The 16070-nt window shown below is 56.1% G+C and overlaps 1 protein-coding gene across 2 annotated transcripts in view; it reads left to right on the top strand.

Annotated features, from left to right (window-relative positions):
* Nucleotides 1-16070, top strand: part of MYT1 (myelin transcription factor 1) — a 67607-nt gene that overhangs the window by 46395 nt on the left and 5142 nt on the right. For both annotated transcript variants that reach the window (XM_032387590.1, XM_032387592.1), the window contains exons 13-21: nt 440-697; nt 3256-3410; nt 4528-4590; nt 4702-4770; nt 9645-9707; nt 10073-10156; nt 13946-14167; nt 15238-15329; nt 15958-16061. In XM_032387590.1, coding sequence (XP_032243481.1) covers nt 440-697; nt 3256-3410; nt 4528-4590; nt 4702-4770; nt 9645-9707; nt 10073-10156; nt 13946-14167; nt 15238-15329; nt 15958-16061 — 1110 coding nt within the window. The remainder of the gene's footprint in view (nt 1-439; nt 698-3255; nt 3411-4527; nt 4591-4701; nt 4771-9644; nt 9708-10072; nt 10157-13945; nt 14168-15237; nt 15330-15957; nt 16062-16070) is intronic.

The raw sequence follows: 16070 nt of genomic DNA, 5'->3' as shown, positions 1-16070 counted from the left end.
CACACGTTCCCATGTGTTCCCCTGAGTCTGAGGGTCATGCACACACATGTTCCCATGTGTTCCCCTGAGTCTGAGGGTCATGCACACACACGTTCCCATGTGTTCCCCTGAGTCTGAGGGTCATTGCACACACGTGTGACCTCATCTTCCCCTGAATCTGAGGGTTGAGCACATGTCCTTGTGTGATCATGGTCAGCACGTCTCAAGGTTTTGTGATGTTCGCAAGACCTGAGAGAGAGTGGAGGCCCTCCACGTGAATTTCAGGAAGTGGCAAGTCAAGAATCTTGCTTCTCAGAGGTTCTTCTATTCTTGTTTGGCTCTGCTTCCTTCCAAGGGAAACACTGTTCTGGGCTTTCTGTAATGCTGATTTAATGTACCAGAAGGCACACCTGGGAAAGGGTAAAATCGCTAGCATGGATTTTTGCCTCCACAATTGCAGGCTGCGGACATTGAGGTGGATGAGAATGGAACCCTGGACTTGAGCATGCACAAACACCGCAAGCGAGAAAGCGCTTTCCCCAGCAGCAGCAGCCCTGGGGTGAAGTCTCCCGAAGCCTCCCAGCGCCAGAGCGGTACCAGCGCCCCGAGCAGCTCCATGACCTCGCCCCAGTCCAGCCAGGCTTCCCGCCAGGACGAGTGGGATCGACCTCTGGACTACACCAAGCCCAGCCGCCAACGAGAGGAGGAGCCTGAGGAGGTGGGTGTGGGGCCAGAGGGCTGGTGTAAAAAGTGCTTGCTTCTCCAGGAAGAGCTTCCAGGGTCCTGTCCCTGCCCGCATGGGGCCTTGCTACCTCTAGGAAGCTAGGGATCGGCCTGCCCTCCTGGGGGGTTTTTCACCCTTGGGCTATGCTGTGGTCTTGTCCCATCTAAGAGAGGAGTTGTCTTCTCACTTCCACGGATTCGGTGATCATCACCATTGTGGGCCCTTGGAAAGCATGGGGAGAAGGAGGGCTTCTTTCACATCCCATGGGAAATATTTGGGAATGGCTCCAAATTCCTGGGTTTTGTGGCCTCCCTGCAACCTGCTGTCCAGATAGGGACATCCTGAGTTCTGGCAGCAGTCCCCGCTCACCATCCACAGGGACAACCCAGCCAGCTGGCTCCTTGGACAGAGGACCCCCTGTGGTGGGCAGTGGCCTGAGTCCCAAGACCAGCACCACCTGGTAAAGAGCAACAAGCCAGGTGTCTTTGTCGGAGCCGCAGCTTGGGGACAGGGGGACATCCCTTTCTAACCACTCTACCCTCCTGAGAGTGGGACTGGTTGAAGGCTCTTCCCCACAGAGGTGTGCGTCCCGAGTAGCAGAGCCCAGTTGTGAGATGGCACAGACTCTGGGGAGCCTCCACACAGTGTGGGCAGGCCTGCAGGTCCCCCCCTTCTCCCTCCCCATCCCTGCCAGCACCTCACCCGCCAACCCCAGAAGGGCAGGGGGGACGGTCCCTGTGGAAGATCTCACTCTGGGAAACTACCATCTGCAGTTCAACCCTCCCTCCCCCAGCTCCCTCCACATACCTCACATGCATCTCCACGTTATAAAGGAGCAGACTGGGCCCCGGGCTGAGGTCACTTGGTGCAGTGGTGTGGCTATAACTTAGGGTTAGGCCCAGAAGGGGGACACCTCTCAGACTGAGCCCTGAGTGGAAGGGGCTGGCCTGGGACATGGTCTCCTGGGACTGTGTGGGTGGTTTTCTCCCTGGTCACTGGGAGCCCAGTCTGAGGCCAGGGGGGCCCTCTTATGAGGGAGCCACCAGCACCGTCTGCTTGTACCTGCCCCCAGGTTTAAGCCCCCTTCCTGGTGACTGCAGCCCCTCGCTTGGCCCCTCCCTGCCCCTTTCCATGACCCCCAGCTCAGGCTGACATCCGTGGCTGCTTTGCCCCTCCCCTTCTCCTTTCACACACCCTCTGAGCACCCCAAGACTCATGTCATCAGTCTCAGAAGTCCTGAGGTCCTTGCCCACAGAAGCCTGCCCCCATACTCCTCCCCACCGTCATTCTCCACCCTAGAGCCTCAGCTCACTCCCAGTCCCTTCCTCTCCTCCAGCCCCCTTCTGGGCACAGGTGGGTCACCCCCAGAAATGCCTCCCTCATCCAGGCATTCCTGGCCCCTCTACCGTGGCCCTGGACCCCTGACTTAGACTCTCTAGCTCCGCCTGAGGCTCCTTGATCCATCCTGTGTAAGGCTGCGCCCTCACCCTTAGCCTCACCTCCCATCCCAGCCTCTGGCAGCAGTCAGGGCAGTGTCCATGGGCCTCTGAGTTGCTCTCCCTGCACTGGAACAGCCTCCTCCCTGTGTTTCTGGGAAGCTGCCATCTACCCTGAGGACCCAGCTAAGGCCAACTTGCTCAGGGGAAGGACCCGCTTCCCCGTTCCTCGTGTAGTGATCGTATCAGTGTATCAGTGCCAGGAATTGCAGCCCCCCGACACTGACGAGATTCACGGTCAGGTCCCAAGAGCCTCCGCTGCTCTGGGCTCTGCACTTTGGACCCCCAGAAATCCCGTAAAGGGCTGCTATTATCTCAGGTTTGAAAGTGTACCATCTGGGCCCGGAGAGGTTGAACACCTTGCCTGAGACACACACACATGCCAGCACTGGGATTTGGACCAGGAACGAGCACAGACCCACTTGCAGGGTGTGTTGACCTTCTCTACTTTTGTCCTTATTCAACCCTGTGTCCATAGTATCCTGCCCTCTGCTGGTTACCGAGCCCCTCCAGACCTAGAACTTGAGCTTATGAAGGGCCTGCTGTGGTCGGGGCCTGGCGCTGGCTGGGAAGGTACAGGGGGTCACAAAGTCACATTTTGTATGTTATTGCTCGCCTTGTGTTCTCATCGTCATAGCATCTCAACAAACACTTGTTTGGTGTTACTGTCTGTTGAGCCCCAAGGAGCTGCACTCTGTGTAGGTTCTTGTGTCTAGAAGGTGGCCCAGCGGCGCTTAGGTGGCGGTGACCCACACGCCCGAGGCCGTGGGAGGGTGGCGCAGCCGGCCGCACTGGGCAGCATCCAGGCCTCCTCATCCCTGGGGCAGCTGAGCAGCTCTGGCCGAGGTGGGGGAGCGCTCTAGCCCCTCAGGGGTGCTGTCTTCTGTGCTTTCTTTTTTCGGGGGGGTAAGGCTTCCTCCCTCATCCAGAAGGCAGGAGACTCCAGAAAATGTCTCTGTGAACACTGTTCTGAAGGGTCCCTCTCCCTCAGCCCCCGGGTCGGGCGCCCGGCCCCCCGCCAGCTGGTTAAAACGTCTCCCTGCTGGTTTTTTGCAGTCAGAGCCAGCAGCCCATTCTTTTGCTTCTTCTGAAGCAGATGACCAGGAAGTGTCGGAAGAGAGTTTTGAGGAGCGGAAGTATCCTGGGGAAGTTACCCTGACCAACTTTAAGATGAAGTTTCTCTCCAAGGACATAAAGAAGGAGCTGCTCACGTAAGTCCCCACCTGGGCCAAGAGGAGTCCCCGAGAACCTTCATTGTCTGGAAGAAAGCGTGCCCTGGTCTGAGTCCCTAATGACTGGATCTGCTCAGCCCCAGGCCTTGTCCCTGCCCCAGCTTAGCTCCGACCATCCTCTTGGCCGGAGAGGTTGGGCGTCCTGCACGACGACCCTCTTGAGCCTGGCAATGGGTGACAGGTTTTCCGTCATCTCTGCGCTGCACTTGGATCTAACACAAACTTCTAAAGTGTAAGAGCAAGGAAGAGCTGCTGTTCGGGCCCAAAGAGCAAGACGAGGGCCGAGGGAAGCTGACCCTCTCCCGAGCCACAGCCATCTGCCCTGGCTTACAGAGCCCAGGCCTGACGTGCGCTCTGCTTTAGGACTCAGTGCCCTCGGTTCTGGCAGCCCAGCTAGCCCCTTTGAGCTGGTCTTCATGGGGTCCAAGCAGATGCCATTGCAGACTGGGGAAGCTGCTGGTAGATAGGAGTCACCCTATGGTTGGATGCCACCCCACAGCCTTGCCCTGTCGGTTCTTGACACTTTCAAGCTTGAAATAATAGCAGCCCCTTACGGGATTTCTGGGGATCCAAAGTGCAGAGCCCAGAGCAGCGGAGGCTCTTGGGAACTGACAGGGCGAGTCAACCCCCCTTGGAGAAGCCCGTCTTCTACAGGACTGTGGGAGCTGGCGCCTGCACCGCCGGGGACCCAGCCTTCCCCTGTGCTCAGTTTGTCCCTGGGGTTCCTCTTCTCCTTGCTGTGAACCAAACCTGTAGCTGACTCTTCCTGGGCTCTGGTCTGGGACCTTGTCCTCAGGGAGGGTCATGCGCTTTAGGAAAGAACCGCCTGCCTACACGTTCATGGGTGCACACACGTGTGCATGCAGAGGCATCCTAGCTTCAAGCTGAGCTTGAATTCGGTTCCTTTTTCCTCCTTGAGTTAAGTTGTGTGGGAGAAGCTTGCAGTCCGAGGACCGAGGGGGGAGGAGTCGCCCCTTGGCTCGTGGGTGAGTGAAGAACAAGTGTCGGCCACTCTCCCCGAGTGGGCTCCGCCCGGGGGGCAGGCCTGGCAGGTGTGCCTTGCTCTCTGTTCTGACACTCTTTTTCCTTTGTCCAGCTGCCCCACCCCTGGCTGTGATGGCAGCGGCCACATCACCGGGAACTATGCCTCTCACCGCAGGTTCGTCCCTGCTCGGGTCCAGCCTGGCCTGGGTGCTGTGTGGTGGGTCTTCCCCTCCCCTCCTCTGCTCCCCCTCTGGCTCACCCCAGTGTCCCATCTCTTCTCTTTCAGCCTCTCTGGTTGCCCTCTTGCTGACAAGAGCCTCAGAAACCTCATGGCTGCCCATTCTGCTGACCTCAAGTATGTCTGCCCTCCTGGCCTCCCGTCTCTTGGGTGGCTCCCTTGCTCTGTTCTCTCCTTCCATGAGGCCCCAGCCAAAGTCGGCCTTCTCCAGGGCTCCAGCCCCAGGGGAGCCCCTCCCAGCAGGATGGGGCAGAGAGACAGGCCATGGAGGGGCCGACCTGCTTGCCGGGGGCTCCTGCTGCTGCCGCCTGTGTGTCTCTGCTCTGAGTGTTGCTGTCTGCCTGTCCCTTGCTGCAGGCCCCTGTGCTGCCCTCGGCCCTGCCGACTGCTCTGAGGACAGAGGGCCGGAGGACCCGCCTCCAGCTCCTGATGGCCCAGCCCACCCTCCCTCTCCCGAGGACCCAGTATGGGGTTGTCTGGGCCTGCTTCTGTCACTGCCCTTGCGGTGTGGGAGAAGCCCAGAGCTGGCCTTGGCTTCTAAGTCTTGCTGTGGCTCAGCGGGCTTCAGGCTGCGCGGCTCTCGCTAAGGGATCTGGGTGCTGATGATGCAAGAGAAAACTCTTTGCCCTGCCCTTCTCCTACGACCCCTGCAGCTGCTTCTGTCTTGGCCCCTGGTGATCCTCCCAGATATGCCTCTCCATGCTCATCCCCTTCTCCTTGCTGAGCATCCCCTCTTTCTGCTTTTCCTCCCTGTCCCTAACACACAGGCAGGCCAGGCCTTGTGGGCACCAACTAGCCTGCTTGACTGCCCTGCTTAAATGTGATGGAAGCACCCAGAGGTTTCCCAGGTTATCAGTGTCCTCTTGGGGCTGGAGTTGGGGACTGTCATTGCCTTTGGTTTTTATGCATTCAGTTGAGCCACTGTGACCCTGAGCCATGCAGTGCTGATCCTGGGCTCCCAGGCTGAGCAGAGGCTCAGGAAGGAGGTCCTACTCTTGTCCTCTCAGCTCACTCCCTCTCCAGGGGTGTTCGTCCCTCCCTTGAGCCTCCATATTGGGTGCCACTGAATCTAGGCTCATTCTGTCTGGGACCAGATAGGAGCCGGAGCCCTAGGGCCTCTAAGATGAGGAGCTGTTGCTGCCAAAGGCTTCCAAGGGGCCTGAGCTGATTTAGAAACAGGGCAGAAAGCTCTAGATCTCTAGAGTGCCCCCATCCTGCCAGCCTCCTCTTTGTCACTCTGGGGAGGCTGCTCTGGTCCCAGCAGCCAGAAGCATGTCATTGCCCCTTGTTACCAATGGGGCCCTCTGTTCTGGGCAAGGTCCACTACCAGAATCGTCCTTCTAAGAGCCAACAGCTTTAACGTGAACATTTTCTGAGGCTCAGCTCATCATGGCAGATTCACATGCTCACTCATCCACTCCCGTGTCCAGCCCCAGACATCCAGTTGAAACCATCCGTCCTGCAGGCTCAGGACCCTCTTCGTCCACCTCCCCTCCCTTTCCTTCCTCTCTTCTCCTAACGTCTTTCCCATGTGCTTTTTTCCTATTTCCTTTCCCAATTCAACTTGCATTTTAACTGTAATTAGTTTTCATGGTTTTCCAGTTTGAGGGCCAGAATGATTTTAGAGCTCTCAGACCTTTCTTCCTGCAGAGCAGGTGCTCAGGGCCTGGTCTGGGTCTGGAAACATGGCCAGCTGGGAAGGTTAGTGCTCGTCTACGACTAAGAGCCTGTGAGGAACCTTAACCCAAACTTGTTTAGAAATAGCAACAGAAGGTCTTGTGTGGAAACAAGTCACTCATCAGCTTTGGCAAGGTCTGGGAAGGTGCCCCGACTCCCCCCAAGCTCTTCTCTGGCCCCAGAGTTCTTTTTTTTTTTTTTATTTTTTTATTTTTTTTTTATTTTTTTTTAAAGATTTTATTTATTTATTTGAGAGAGAGAGAATGAGAGAGAGCACATGAGAGGGGGGAGGGTCAGAGGGAGAAGCAGACTCCCTGCCGAGCAGGGAGCCCGATGTGGGACTCGATCCAGGGACTCCAGGATCATGACCTGAGCCGAAGGCAGTCGCTTAACCGACTGAGCCACCCAGGTGCCCGTGGCCCCAGAGTTCTTTCTGTGGGAGTCAACTCTGTCCTCTCAGGCCACAGCAAGGGCTCGGGGTGGATGCGGGCTCTCGGGCCACAGCGAGGGCTCGGGGTGGATGCAGGCAGGCCTCCAAGATGGTCCTGGTGTGCTGGTGCTTCCCTCTTCTTCCTCCCTCTTCCTGTCCAGTGGGCATCTTGTAGAGGCTGCTCCTGACCAGCCTTGTGGCGGTGATGGGGGAAGATGACCTGTCCCCAGAGAGGAAAAGACACCTACATCACTGCCTTGCAAATGGGGCTCCTTCGGTGGCCTCCCTATCAACAACTGGGTGCAGTGACAGCCTCAGATCATGTGTTTTCTGTGCTTTAATCGAATCCCAAGGGCATTTGCTCTTCCCTACCAAGTGCCCAGTGTGGTCAGGGGCTGGGGACACAGCTGCCTTGGGCCACTCAGCCCAGTCTGTGTGTGGGGAGTTGAGGTGCAGGGTGCGTACCCTGCAAGCGGTGTGATGGGGGCTCTGACAGGTGGGGGTGGCCTCCTCACCATGGGACAGGGATGGGGCTCTGAGACGAGACCTGGTGTGCGCCATCAAGCTATAGTGTGTCCTTTAGACACAGGATTCTTCCTCTTGCCCAGACAATGCACTCAGAAGCAGATGGTGGGGTTCCTGCAACTGATCCTGTGGGTCCTCAGGGGCACGAGAGTGGCTGACACAGCCAGCGCCCAGCATGGATACCTGCTTCTCTAGCCACATGAACATCATCTTCTACTGGCCACGCCTTTTGCGAAAAGCCATTGAACTGGGCCTCAGCAAGGAGTGCATGTGCCAGCCCCCCCGCCCCCGGTCTGGAGAAGGTGTGCCTCAGTGGGCCCCCTTGTGCTGGGACCTGGCAGGGACCATCCCCATGTGCATGCTCTCTCCTGCCAGCCTTACTCACAGGTGCCACGAGGGCTGCACCAGAGACCAGACCTGCACTTACTGGCATCGAGGCCTGGGGCTGCTGATGCCCTGCTCACCACCTGCAGCACTGAGCTTGAGTTCTGCCATGTTTTCCCGAAGCCGAGAAAGAGTGGAGCCCCAGGCGGCCACCCGAGCACCTGCAAACCCAGGAAGGAGAAGCACCCTCCTCAGTCTCTGCACTTAGCCTTCCAGAGAGCAGGACAGGGCTCCTGCTAGCGCGGGCCATGAGAACGCTTGGCAGGGCACTCTGAGCTGAGGAGGGTGCAGGGAGGCATCAACGGGGCCTTGGCCTCAGCGGAGAGTAGCGTGAGGGCATACCCTGACATGCCTGAAGGACTTGGTGCCCACAGCAAGGGGCCAACCACTGCAGCTCGCACCCTGGGACCTCGGATGATGCAGAGGCACAGAGTGTCCCAGCAGGACCTTTGTACGGGTTGGGGGCTTTTGTGAAAGGAGTGAAGCTCACATAGATGGAGGTGGTGTGTGGTTTCTATTAAAATGCAAAAACCTTCTTGCCCTAGACGTGTGTGGGTTGAAATGTGACCACACATGACCAGAGTAGGAGCCATCATAATCTCATAGGGTTTGAGTTATCCCTAAATCCGACAGGAGGGCGATTGGACTGGTGGGCCTGCTGTCAGCCCAAGGAGGCTTCCCACGTGTGGCCCGCAGGACAGGGATGAAGGGGATGCCTTGAGAAAGACAGTGGGATTGGAGAAGAAGCTGGTGGGATGGGCACTGACCCCTCCCATGTTGCCACACCAGCTTTGCGCTTCCTCTGATGGGAAGAGGCAGGTCTGGCCTGCTGAGTTCTAGGAGGCAGCCGAAGAGCTGTGGGGGGTCCTTCGGCTGTGCCGGCTTCCGGCTCCAAATGCCAGATGCTGCATTGGCCGGTGGAAGAGGTTGCTGAGGAAGGGCTGTGGGCACAGCACAGGGGCCTAAGTGCCTTAGAGAACTCTATTGATTGAGAGGCAGAGACCCGTGTCCTGTTTCAGCTGATGTGAGTCCCCATAACCCTCTTGGGCCTCGGCTCCCACGGTTTCTTCTCTGTGTGAGGATGAGACCAGAACCCGCAGATGAGTGTTCTGTGAGATCCCAGGTGCAAACACCAAGGTCCTGCTAGGTCCCACAGGGTTGGAGCTGCGCCCTTCCATGCAACAAGGTACAAAGTGGCAGACCTGCTCTGGAGATTTCTGGTGGATCCACCTGCAGAATCAGGCACACCTCCCCATTCTGGTACCAGCAGGAACTCACTCACTCTTCCGCCATGGACATACAGGGAAGAATAATTTAAGAAAACCCATACTTGTGTATTAAAGTGTAATTTTCACTTTCTATGGGATATGTTTGTCAAACATTTTGGACGCATCAAGTTGGGCTTCTGTGTTTTGTGTCCCCCTCCTCACCCTTGGCTGGTGCCTGCCACCGCTGAACAGCCTCTGGCTGTGGGACTTCTGCACTCACTGAGAAATCCACCTCTAGGTGACGGCGCTGTGGATGGTGTGTCATGCGTGCTCAGTAGACATCAGTTCATTCGCTCAGATGGTGGCAATCCTCCATGAAAACAACCCCTCTTCCTCCTAGTCATGTCAAGGAAGATGAGCCCATCTTAACTGTTAGGGTTGCCTTTCTGAATGCTGTTTAAAGGCCCATATGTGTTCTGGAACCTTCTAGTCCAGCCTAGAACCCCATTGAAGGCTGAAATGGGAGCCCATGATTCCTGCAGTGGAGATATACTCTTGTCTTGGCCTTCTTGGACCCCTTGGGGAGACCGGGTGGCAACGTTCTGAAGGCCAGGCGTCATGGCGGTAGGCTGGCCAGGACATGCACGCCATTTCTGAGACCAGTGCTGAGGAGGCGGGTGGGCCCCCTTGGGGGCTGGGCACAGAGGGGGGCCCTTCTGGTCCAGTGTCTTCCCTGGCTCCGGTTCCAGCTCCGCTGTCCTCCACAGGTGCCCCACGCCCGGCTGTGACGGCTCTGGCCACATAACTGGGAACTACGCCTCACACCGAAGGTGAGCCTGCCATGCCCCGGGTGCCAGGCCAGATGGAGCGGGACGGGTCTCTTCCTCAGACAAAGTTGCAGTGCTCCAAATAAGACAATAATGTTGCTGGCAACTGGAGCCTGGTTCATCTCTGTCATCTGAATTGATGTTCCTGAAGCCCGGTCAGGTCGCCCTCTGCCACCAGACCTAAAGGGCTCGTGGTGACACCTCCTGCCATCGGCCTCCTGCCCTTGAGAGTGCTCCAGGACAGAAGTTCCCTTGGGATCCCCTGGGGGTGGCTGGCCACAGAGCTGGAAGGGATGGGTGGAGCAGATGGGTGTGAGAAGTTGCTGTTCTGGGACCACAGTGGCTTTTTTTTCCTTTTTCAAAACTAGCTTGTCAGGCTGCCCTCGTGCCAAGAAAAGTGGAGCCAGGGTGACACCCACCAAGGACGACAAGGAAGACCCCGAGCTGATGAAGTAAGTGGGGGTCTTGCTGACTCCTATGGTTGTTTTGCAGAATTGGGATGTTCCTGTATGTTATAATTTTAAAAAGCTCCTTCTAGACTCCTTTTTCATCAGCACAGCTGGTCAATGACAATGCCCATTTTTACTGAAGTTCTCCTACTGTGCATGTGGACCCCTGTGAAGCTGTGAGCTGTGTGTGTCGTATCCAGAGCACACAGAGGCGCTGGCTTCCGTCTGGGCTCCTCAGATCTGGGGGTATTTGATGGGGCCAGGAGAGGCAAAGGGCCCTGCTGCCCATGCACCTGGGGGGTCACCTGGGTGAGGGCTCAGGGCATGGAGCAGCCCCCCAGGGTGCTCATGGGTATTGAAACCTGCACAGCTGTGGTCTGATGGGAAAGGACAGGTGCAGGAGGCAAGGAGGAGAGGATGGTTAGAAAGATGATCAGTTTTTGAATTGTGTGTGTCTGCACACTCACATACCTTTGCAGGGGGCTGGTATGGAAGGGGGGAGCCCAGGAGGGTCACCCTGAACTGGGACCTCGACCCTGCTGTGGGGAGGAGCAAGGACATCCTGGGCCTTACATGATCGAAGTCCTTGATACCCACCACTGACCGTCTCATGGGGGTGCCTAACGTGTCATCAGGGGGATTGTGTGTGAACTCTGACCCTGTGAGTGCCCCACTTGGTAGGGGTTGCATCACTGCAAGTTTATGCTTCCAGAAGGGAACTTGCCCCCTGAACCCCCCCTTGCCGGTAGGGGCAAGGCTGGGCCACAGGGGCAAACAGAGTGATCCACCATTCAATTTTCCCAGGACTTTCAGAGCTGACAGTGAACAGAGCACTGGGTCCCCTTGCCAGCTGAGGAGTGGAAGGGAAGGGTTCTGGCTGCGTCGTGGCGCAGGCCTTGGGGCTGGCTTGGTCAGGGCATAGCCAGGCAGGTGCACAGAAAGCCCAGCTGCCCTGATTGCGTTGCCTTTGGGCCAAGAGTAGCTGGATGCTCACCCCTGCTGAGGGGAGCAACCTGGACCAAGAATCAGTAGCTCCTCCTTGGAGCTCACCCCAGCTGCACCTAAACATCTGCTTGGCTACAGAGGAGAGACCTGATTGACCAGCATCACATCCTTCCAAGGGGCTGGCCCCACCAGCTGTTTGGTGTAAAAAGGCTGTGGCTTGTTTATTTAATTTAGTTTTTACAATAAAACTATAATGAATGCTAACTCAAAAATGCAAAGTATGTGGATGTTGGTGTCATGAATGCAGCCCACTAAATGCTAGGATGGAGGAAGAACATTTATCCTTCTGAGAAGCCATATAAACACAAGCTGCTATGGATTAGAAAGGATCCTGCTGTAGGGTTATGATAAGTGAATTGTGCTGCATTTGCAAATGATTAAAATCAAGATCAGCATTTTTCAAGTTAACTGGGAAAAATGGTTTTCCTCCTCCTAATGTGCTGTCAACTTTGCTTTTTAAAAAACAAGATTTTTGCAGCCAAGTGGAGAATATGACTTAGAAACAGGTCAGCATTTACAGGATGGATGAAGTTCCTAATGGCCCCCAGGGCAGGGGGGGGGGGGGGGTGCCCATTCAGCACCTCCATTTTATAGGGCCTCCTCCCCAGCCATAAACTTCAACTGTATTTATAACAACAAGTGCAGACCACAGCAGAAACTTTAATCGGTGCGTCAGGTCCTGTCGAGTGACGGGATTTTGTGAGCATGTGCTTGCTCGCTGTGATTGTGGAAGGCTGGTGGAGGAAGAGTTCCCTTTTATGACATCTTGTGTCTGCACCATTTGAGATTAAGTCATGTCAGTAGATCGTGGTAAATGCCTTTGGCCAAAACGAAATAACTGTCCATAAAAGTTTGTGGTTGTTCCAGTGTGCGGGTTAGGAGCTCAACGCCCATCGCCTGTGGAGAGCCCCCCACCCCCACCACTGTCCCCAGCCACACCGACATCTGACAAAAGAGATGCGCCTCTGACCTTGGAGTCCTGGCGGCCCCACCACTGGCTCACCTGGGAGGCACAGAAGCTGACTGACTTGGCACCCCACACACATCTTAGTGTGAGGTCACCTGATAGCTCTGAAGATTTGGATACTGGATGTGGAGGGGAAGAAAAGCAGTGTTGCTGTCCACATGTCTGAAATACCCACTATGAATAAATTCCAGGGAATCATTCCTGATGAGGAGGGTTAGGGTTTTGCAAAGAATGTGAGTAAAAGGAATTCAGATTCAACTCTGTGTTGTAACCGTGAAGAGCTGCCTCTCATTTAGTCTTTTGATCTTGTTCTGTTGGGTGCTCAGACGTGCTTCAGTGTCCGCTGGGACCCCACAGCTGGGCGGTATCCAGGTGTGAGGGGCAGACATAGAGTGGATCCTCCCCAAGCTCCTTGCAGGGCCCGTGGCAGTATCTTCACTCTGGACTGCTTGCCGAGATGACCTTGGACCGGCTCAGGGCCATCCTGCATGTCTGAGGCCCATGTGTGTGGGACAAAGAAGAGAGAGGGATGGGCACCAAGAGAGGAGACAAATGAGGACGGATCCAGGCCAAGGAGGCTAGGAAAATGTCTGCAGTGGCCACCTTGGGGGCAAGGCCATAGTGTGGGGGCAACTTCCGGGCAGCAAGGCCCCGTCCCCTCACCTGCTGCGGCAGGAGCCCCCAGGCGGCCCTTGCCCTCCAAAAGACTTCCTGCCTCTGACTTCCCCACCCCAGAGACCTCTCTCTAAACTGGGGCAACATGTCCCTTTTCAAGGTCCTGTGTGTTTGGCAGGTCTGCGGCCCCTAAAAAGTGGGTAAAAACAAATGGCAAATTATATGAGTCTCTTTTGCTGGAGGGAGAAAACTGAGAACTTGCAGGTGCAGGATCTCATCCTTGGTCAGTTGTTGGTTCCTAGGTGGTCCTGAGCTCAGATCCCATGATCCTGAAATGTTGGTGCTCAGAAGGTATCTCAGGGAGTTCCTGGTCCAGGTCTGTCCTGAAGGCCATGAAGGTGGATGGCCAGAGCCCTCTGCATCAGCTGGTTTTCTGTGGTGCACGGATTCCAATGGCAGCATGAGGGGGATTCACTCTGAACCTTTCTCCAGTTACCTCACCTGTTCCTGGGGCTTGTGTTATTTCTTCAAGTGATTCTCTCCTTGTCCTGGAACAACATGAACAAAGGAAAATACCATTCCAAGCCAGCCTCGGGCAGGAGGCACAATGGAATGTCTGAACCGAGTCTTTCTTGCATGAGCCCTGTGGCCTGGGTTCTTCCTTCCAGAACACACATTTCAGATGTGGCGAAGCTGGGACATCTATGGATATCATGCCTTGACAGTCTCATTTTGGGATGCTGTGGGGTGATGGGGCCTCTGCTGTCCCCACACTGCATGGCTACATGTGCACTTGTGACCTTCTGTGACCCCCAGGGCCCCCGGCACTTTGCTTGGTGCAATCCACAGGGTGTGGCCTCCACATTCCTGGGGTGATGTAGACGTGATGTGGCAGCAAGGTCTAGGTGTAGACCCAGAGGCTCCAGAGAGCTAGCCCAGGGCCCAGGGGCATCATGGCTCCTGAGGGGTGGAGAGAGAGGGTAGCTGCTGACCTTCCAGGGATGCGGGGGGCGTGAGGCTGCGGCTGGAGAGGGAACATGATCTCTGCTGCCTTCGTGTCTGGTTGGGAATGCTTCAGGAATCACTCGGACAGTGGGAGTTTATCCAGGAGCCCCCAGCAGTCTCAGTGTCTGGCTTGGGAGAGTCTCTGGGCTTCTCCTCCCTCCTCCAGTTCCCTGTGCTCACCTCTGACCTCTTTGTGCCAGGTGCCCTGTTCCAGGCTGTGTGGGGCTTGGTCACATCAGCGGCAAATACGCCTCCCACAGAAGTGCATCTGGCTGCCCACTGGCCGCACGGAGGCAGAAAGAGGGTTCCCTTAATGGCTCACCCTTTTCCTGGAAATCTCTGAAGAACGAGGGGCCTACCTGCCCCACTCCAGGCTGCGATGGCTCTGGCCACGCCAACGGTAGCTTCCTCACCCACAGGAGGTAACTGCCCTGCACACCCTGCGTTTCATCGGGACCCCAGCCTTGGGCATGTGAGCAAGGCTCTTCAGGAAGGGCCAGACTAGGGCTCAGTCGTGGCCTATAGTTTCTCTAGGGAAAAGCAAGGCCCAGAATGGTAGCCGACTGGGGGAAGCCATAGACAATCTGTTGGGATGAGATCATGGTGTTTGTGACACGTGTCACCCCATGTGGCTACTGTCATGAGCCCCCTTCTACAACCCAGTAGAGTCCCTCCAGCAAGAGTGAGCAGAGCCCTGAGTCTGGTGTGTGCATTCTGGAAACAGGCTGCCAGCTTCTCACGAAAGGCTTTGTCATACCTCATGCCCTGCCCCTCCCGCTGGGGCCTCTTCTTTGACTTTTGGGTCTAGGCCTCTGCCTTTTGTGGAAGGGACATGATGGCGAGAGCCCTCCCTGCCTGGGCTCTCGCTTGCCCCCCAGTACCTGCTCTAGGGCTGGGGGGCCTTGGATCCCCCATTCTCTTCCTCTGTGTGTCAGGCAGCTGAGGTGTTGGCCGAGGTGCAGGGGGTTACCACACAGTCCTTCAGAAACCTTCTTTGTCTTTCTTTTGTTCTGCCCTTGTCTCTCCACCTACAAGATTAATTAGCTCATTCATTCCACAAGCCTTTACTGAGCGTCCACCACATACCAGGCCCCGAGACAGAGCAGAGAACAAGAGTTGATCTGAGTCAGGCGGGTGGGGCACTGACTATAAGCAAACAAATGAGTGAGGTACCTAGGATGGCCAAAGGGGTAGATGCTGTGGGGAGAATAGTGGCAGGGAGGAGTTAGGGAGGCCTCTCTGAGAAAGGGGTAAGGCGCTGGCCCCACACCATCTGGGGACGAACCTTTAAGGCAGTGGCCAGAGCTGGGAAAGGCCTGGGGGCTGGAGCCAGGGAACAGGGAGCAAAAGGAGATAAATGAGAAAGTTCCAAGCCAGGATCCTACCAGGCTGCCAGCCAGTGAGGACTTGGTTTCATTATGATGTGTCATCTTGGCCTGGCCCTTGGTGTGTGACTTTGGACTGGTTTTTGGTGTGTGACCTTTGCTTCCAGCTTATCCGGCTGTCCCAGAGCAACCTTTGCTGGAAAGAAGGGAAAAGTCTCAGGGGATGAGGTTCTCAGCACGAAGTTCAAGACGAGTGATGGTAAGGTTCCTGTAGTTCCTCCAAGTGATCTCTGTAACCTGGGTGAGTGAGCAGTGCTGGTGGAAGGGGTTAGGGAGCCAGAGTCCCTCCTGGAGTGAGTCATGGTGGAGACAGACCCCTGACCTGAGCCGACAGGTCTCCCAGCCTCAGCTCTGAACCCCTGGTTGCCTGGAGTCTGGGCTCCTGGCCCTCAAGTGGCCATGCTTGCTCTAACTTGGGTATTGGTAAGTGTTGGCATCAGAGAACCCTGCAGGCAGCATCAGAAGCCATGTTCTCGGGGTTTGTGGAGTTATGAATTCAGTTTCAAGGAAGAGGGAAGCTGAGGAAATTCAGCACCACCTGGAAAACTTCCATCTTTATCTTAGCGATTAATACCTGACAGAGAGATTTATATCCTCCTACCCATCACCCAGGGTCAGGAGGCAGATGTAGGCATATGGCTACTAGTCTCCAAGCCCGACTTTTCCAGCATGACATGTGGGATATGAGCTGCCTAGCATGCCAGGCCGGTTACCTCTGTTTGGAAAGGGTCCTTTGTTCCACCTAGAAAATAGGCCTCTACTGCAGCCCCACATGCTGGCCTGGGCGTAAAGCCAAGAGCCACAACCGAGGTTTTTCTCTGGAGCAGTATTGGAGAATGATGAGGAGATCAAGCAGCTGAACCAGGAGATTCGCGACCTGAATGAGTCCAACTCTGAGATGGAGGCCGCCATGGTGCAGCTGCAGTCCCAGGTGGGTGGC

The sequence above is a fragment of the Phoca vitulina genome, unplaced genomic scaffold (assembly GCF_004348235.1).
Source record: "Phoca vitulina isolate PV1807 unplaced genomic scaffold, GSC_HSeal_1.0 scaffold50, whole genome shotgun sequence".
NCBI classification, from domain to species: Eukaryota; Metazoa; Chordata; class Mammalia; order Carnivora; family Phocidae; genus Phoca; species Phoca vitulina.
Note: the sequence above shows the minus strand (reverse complement) of the source record. Positions and strands in the feature narration are given on the sequence as shown.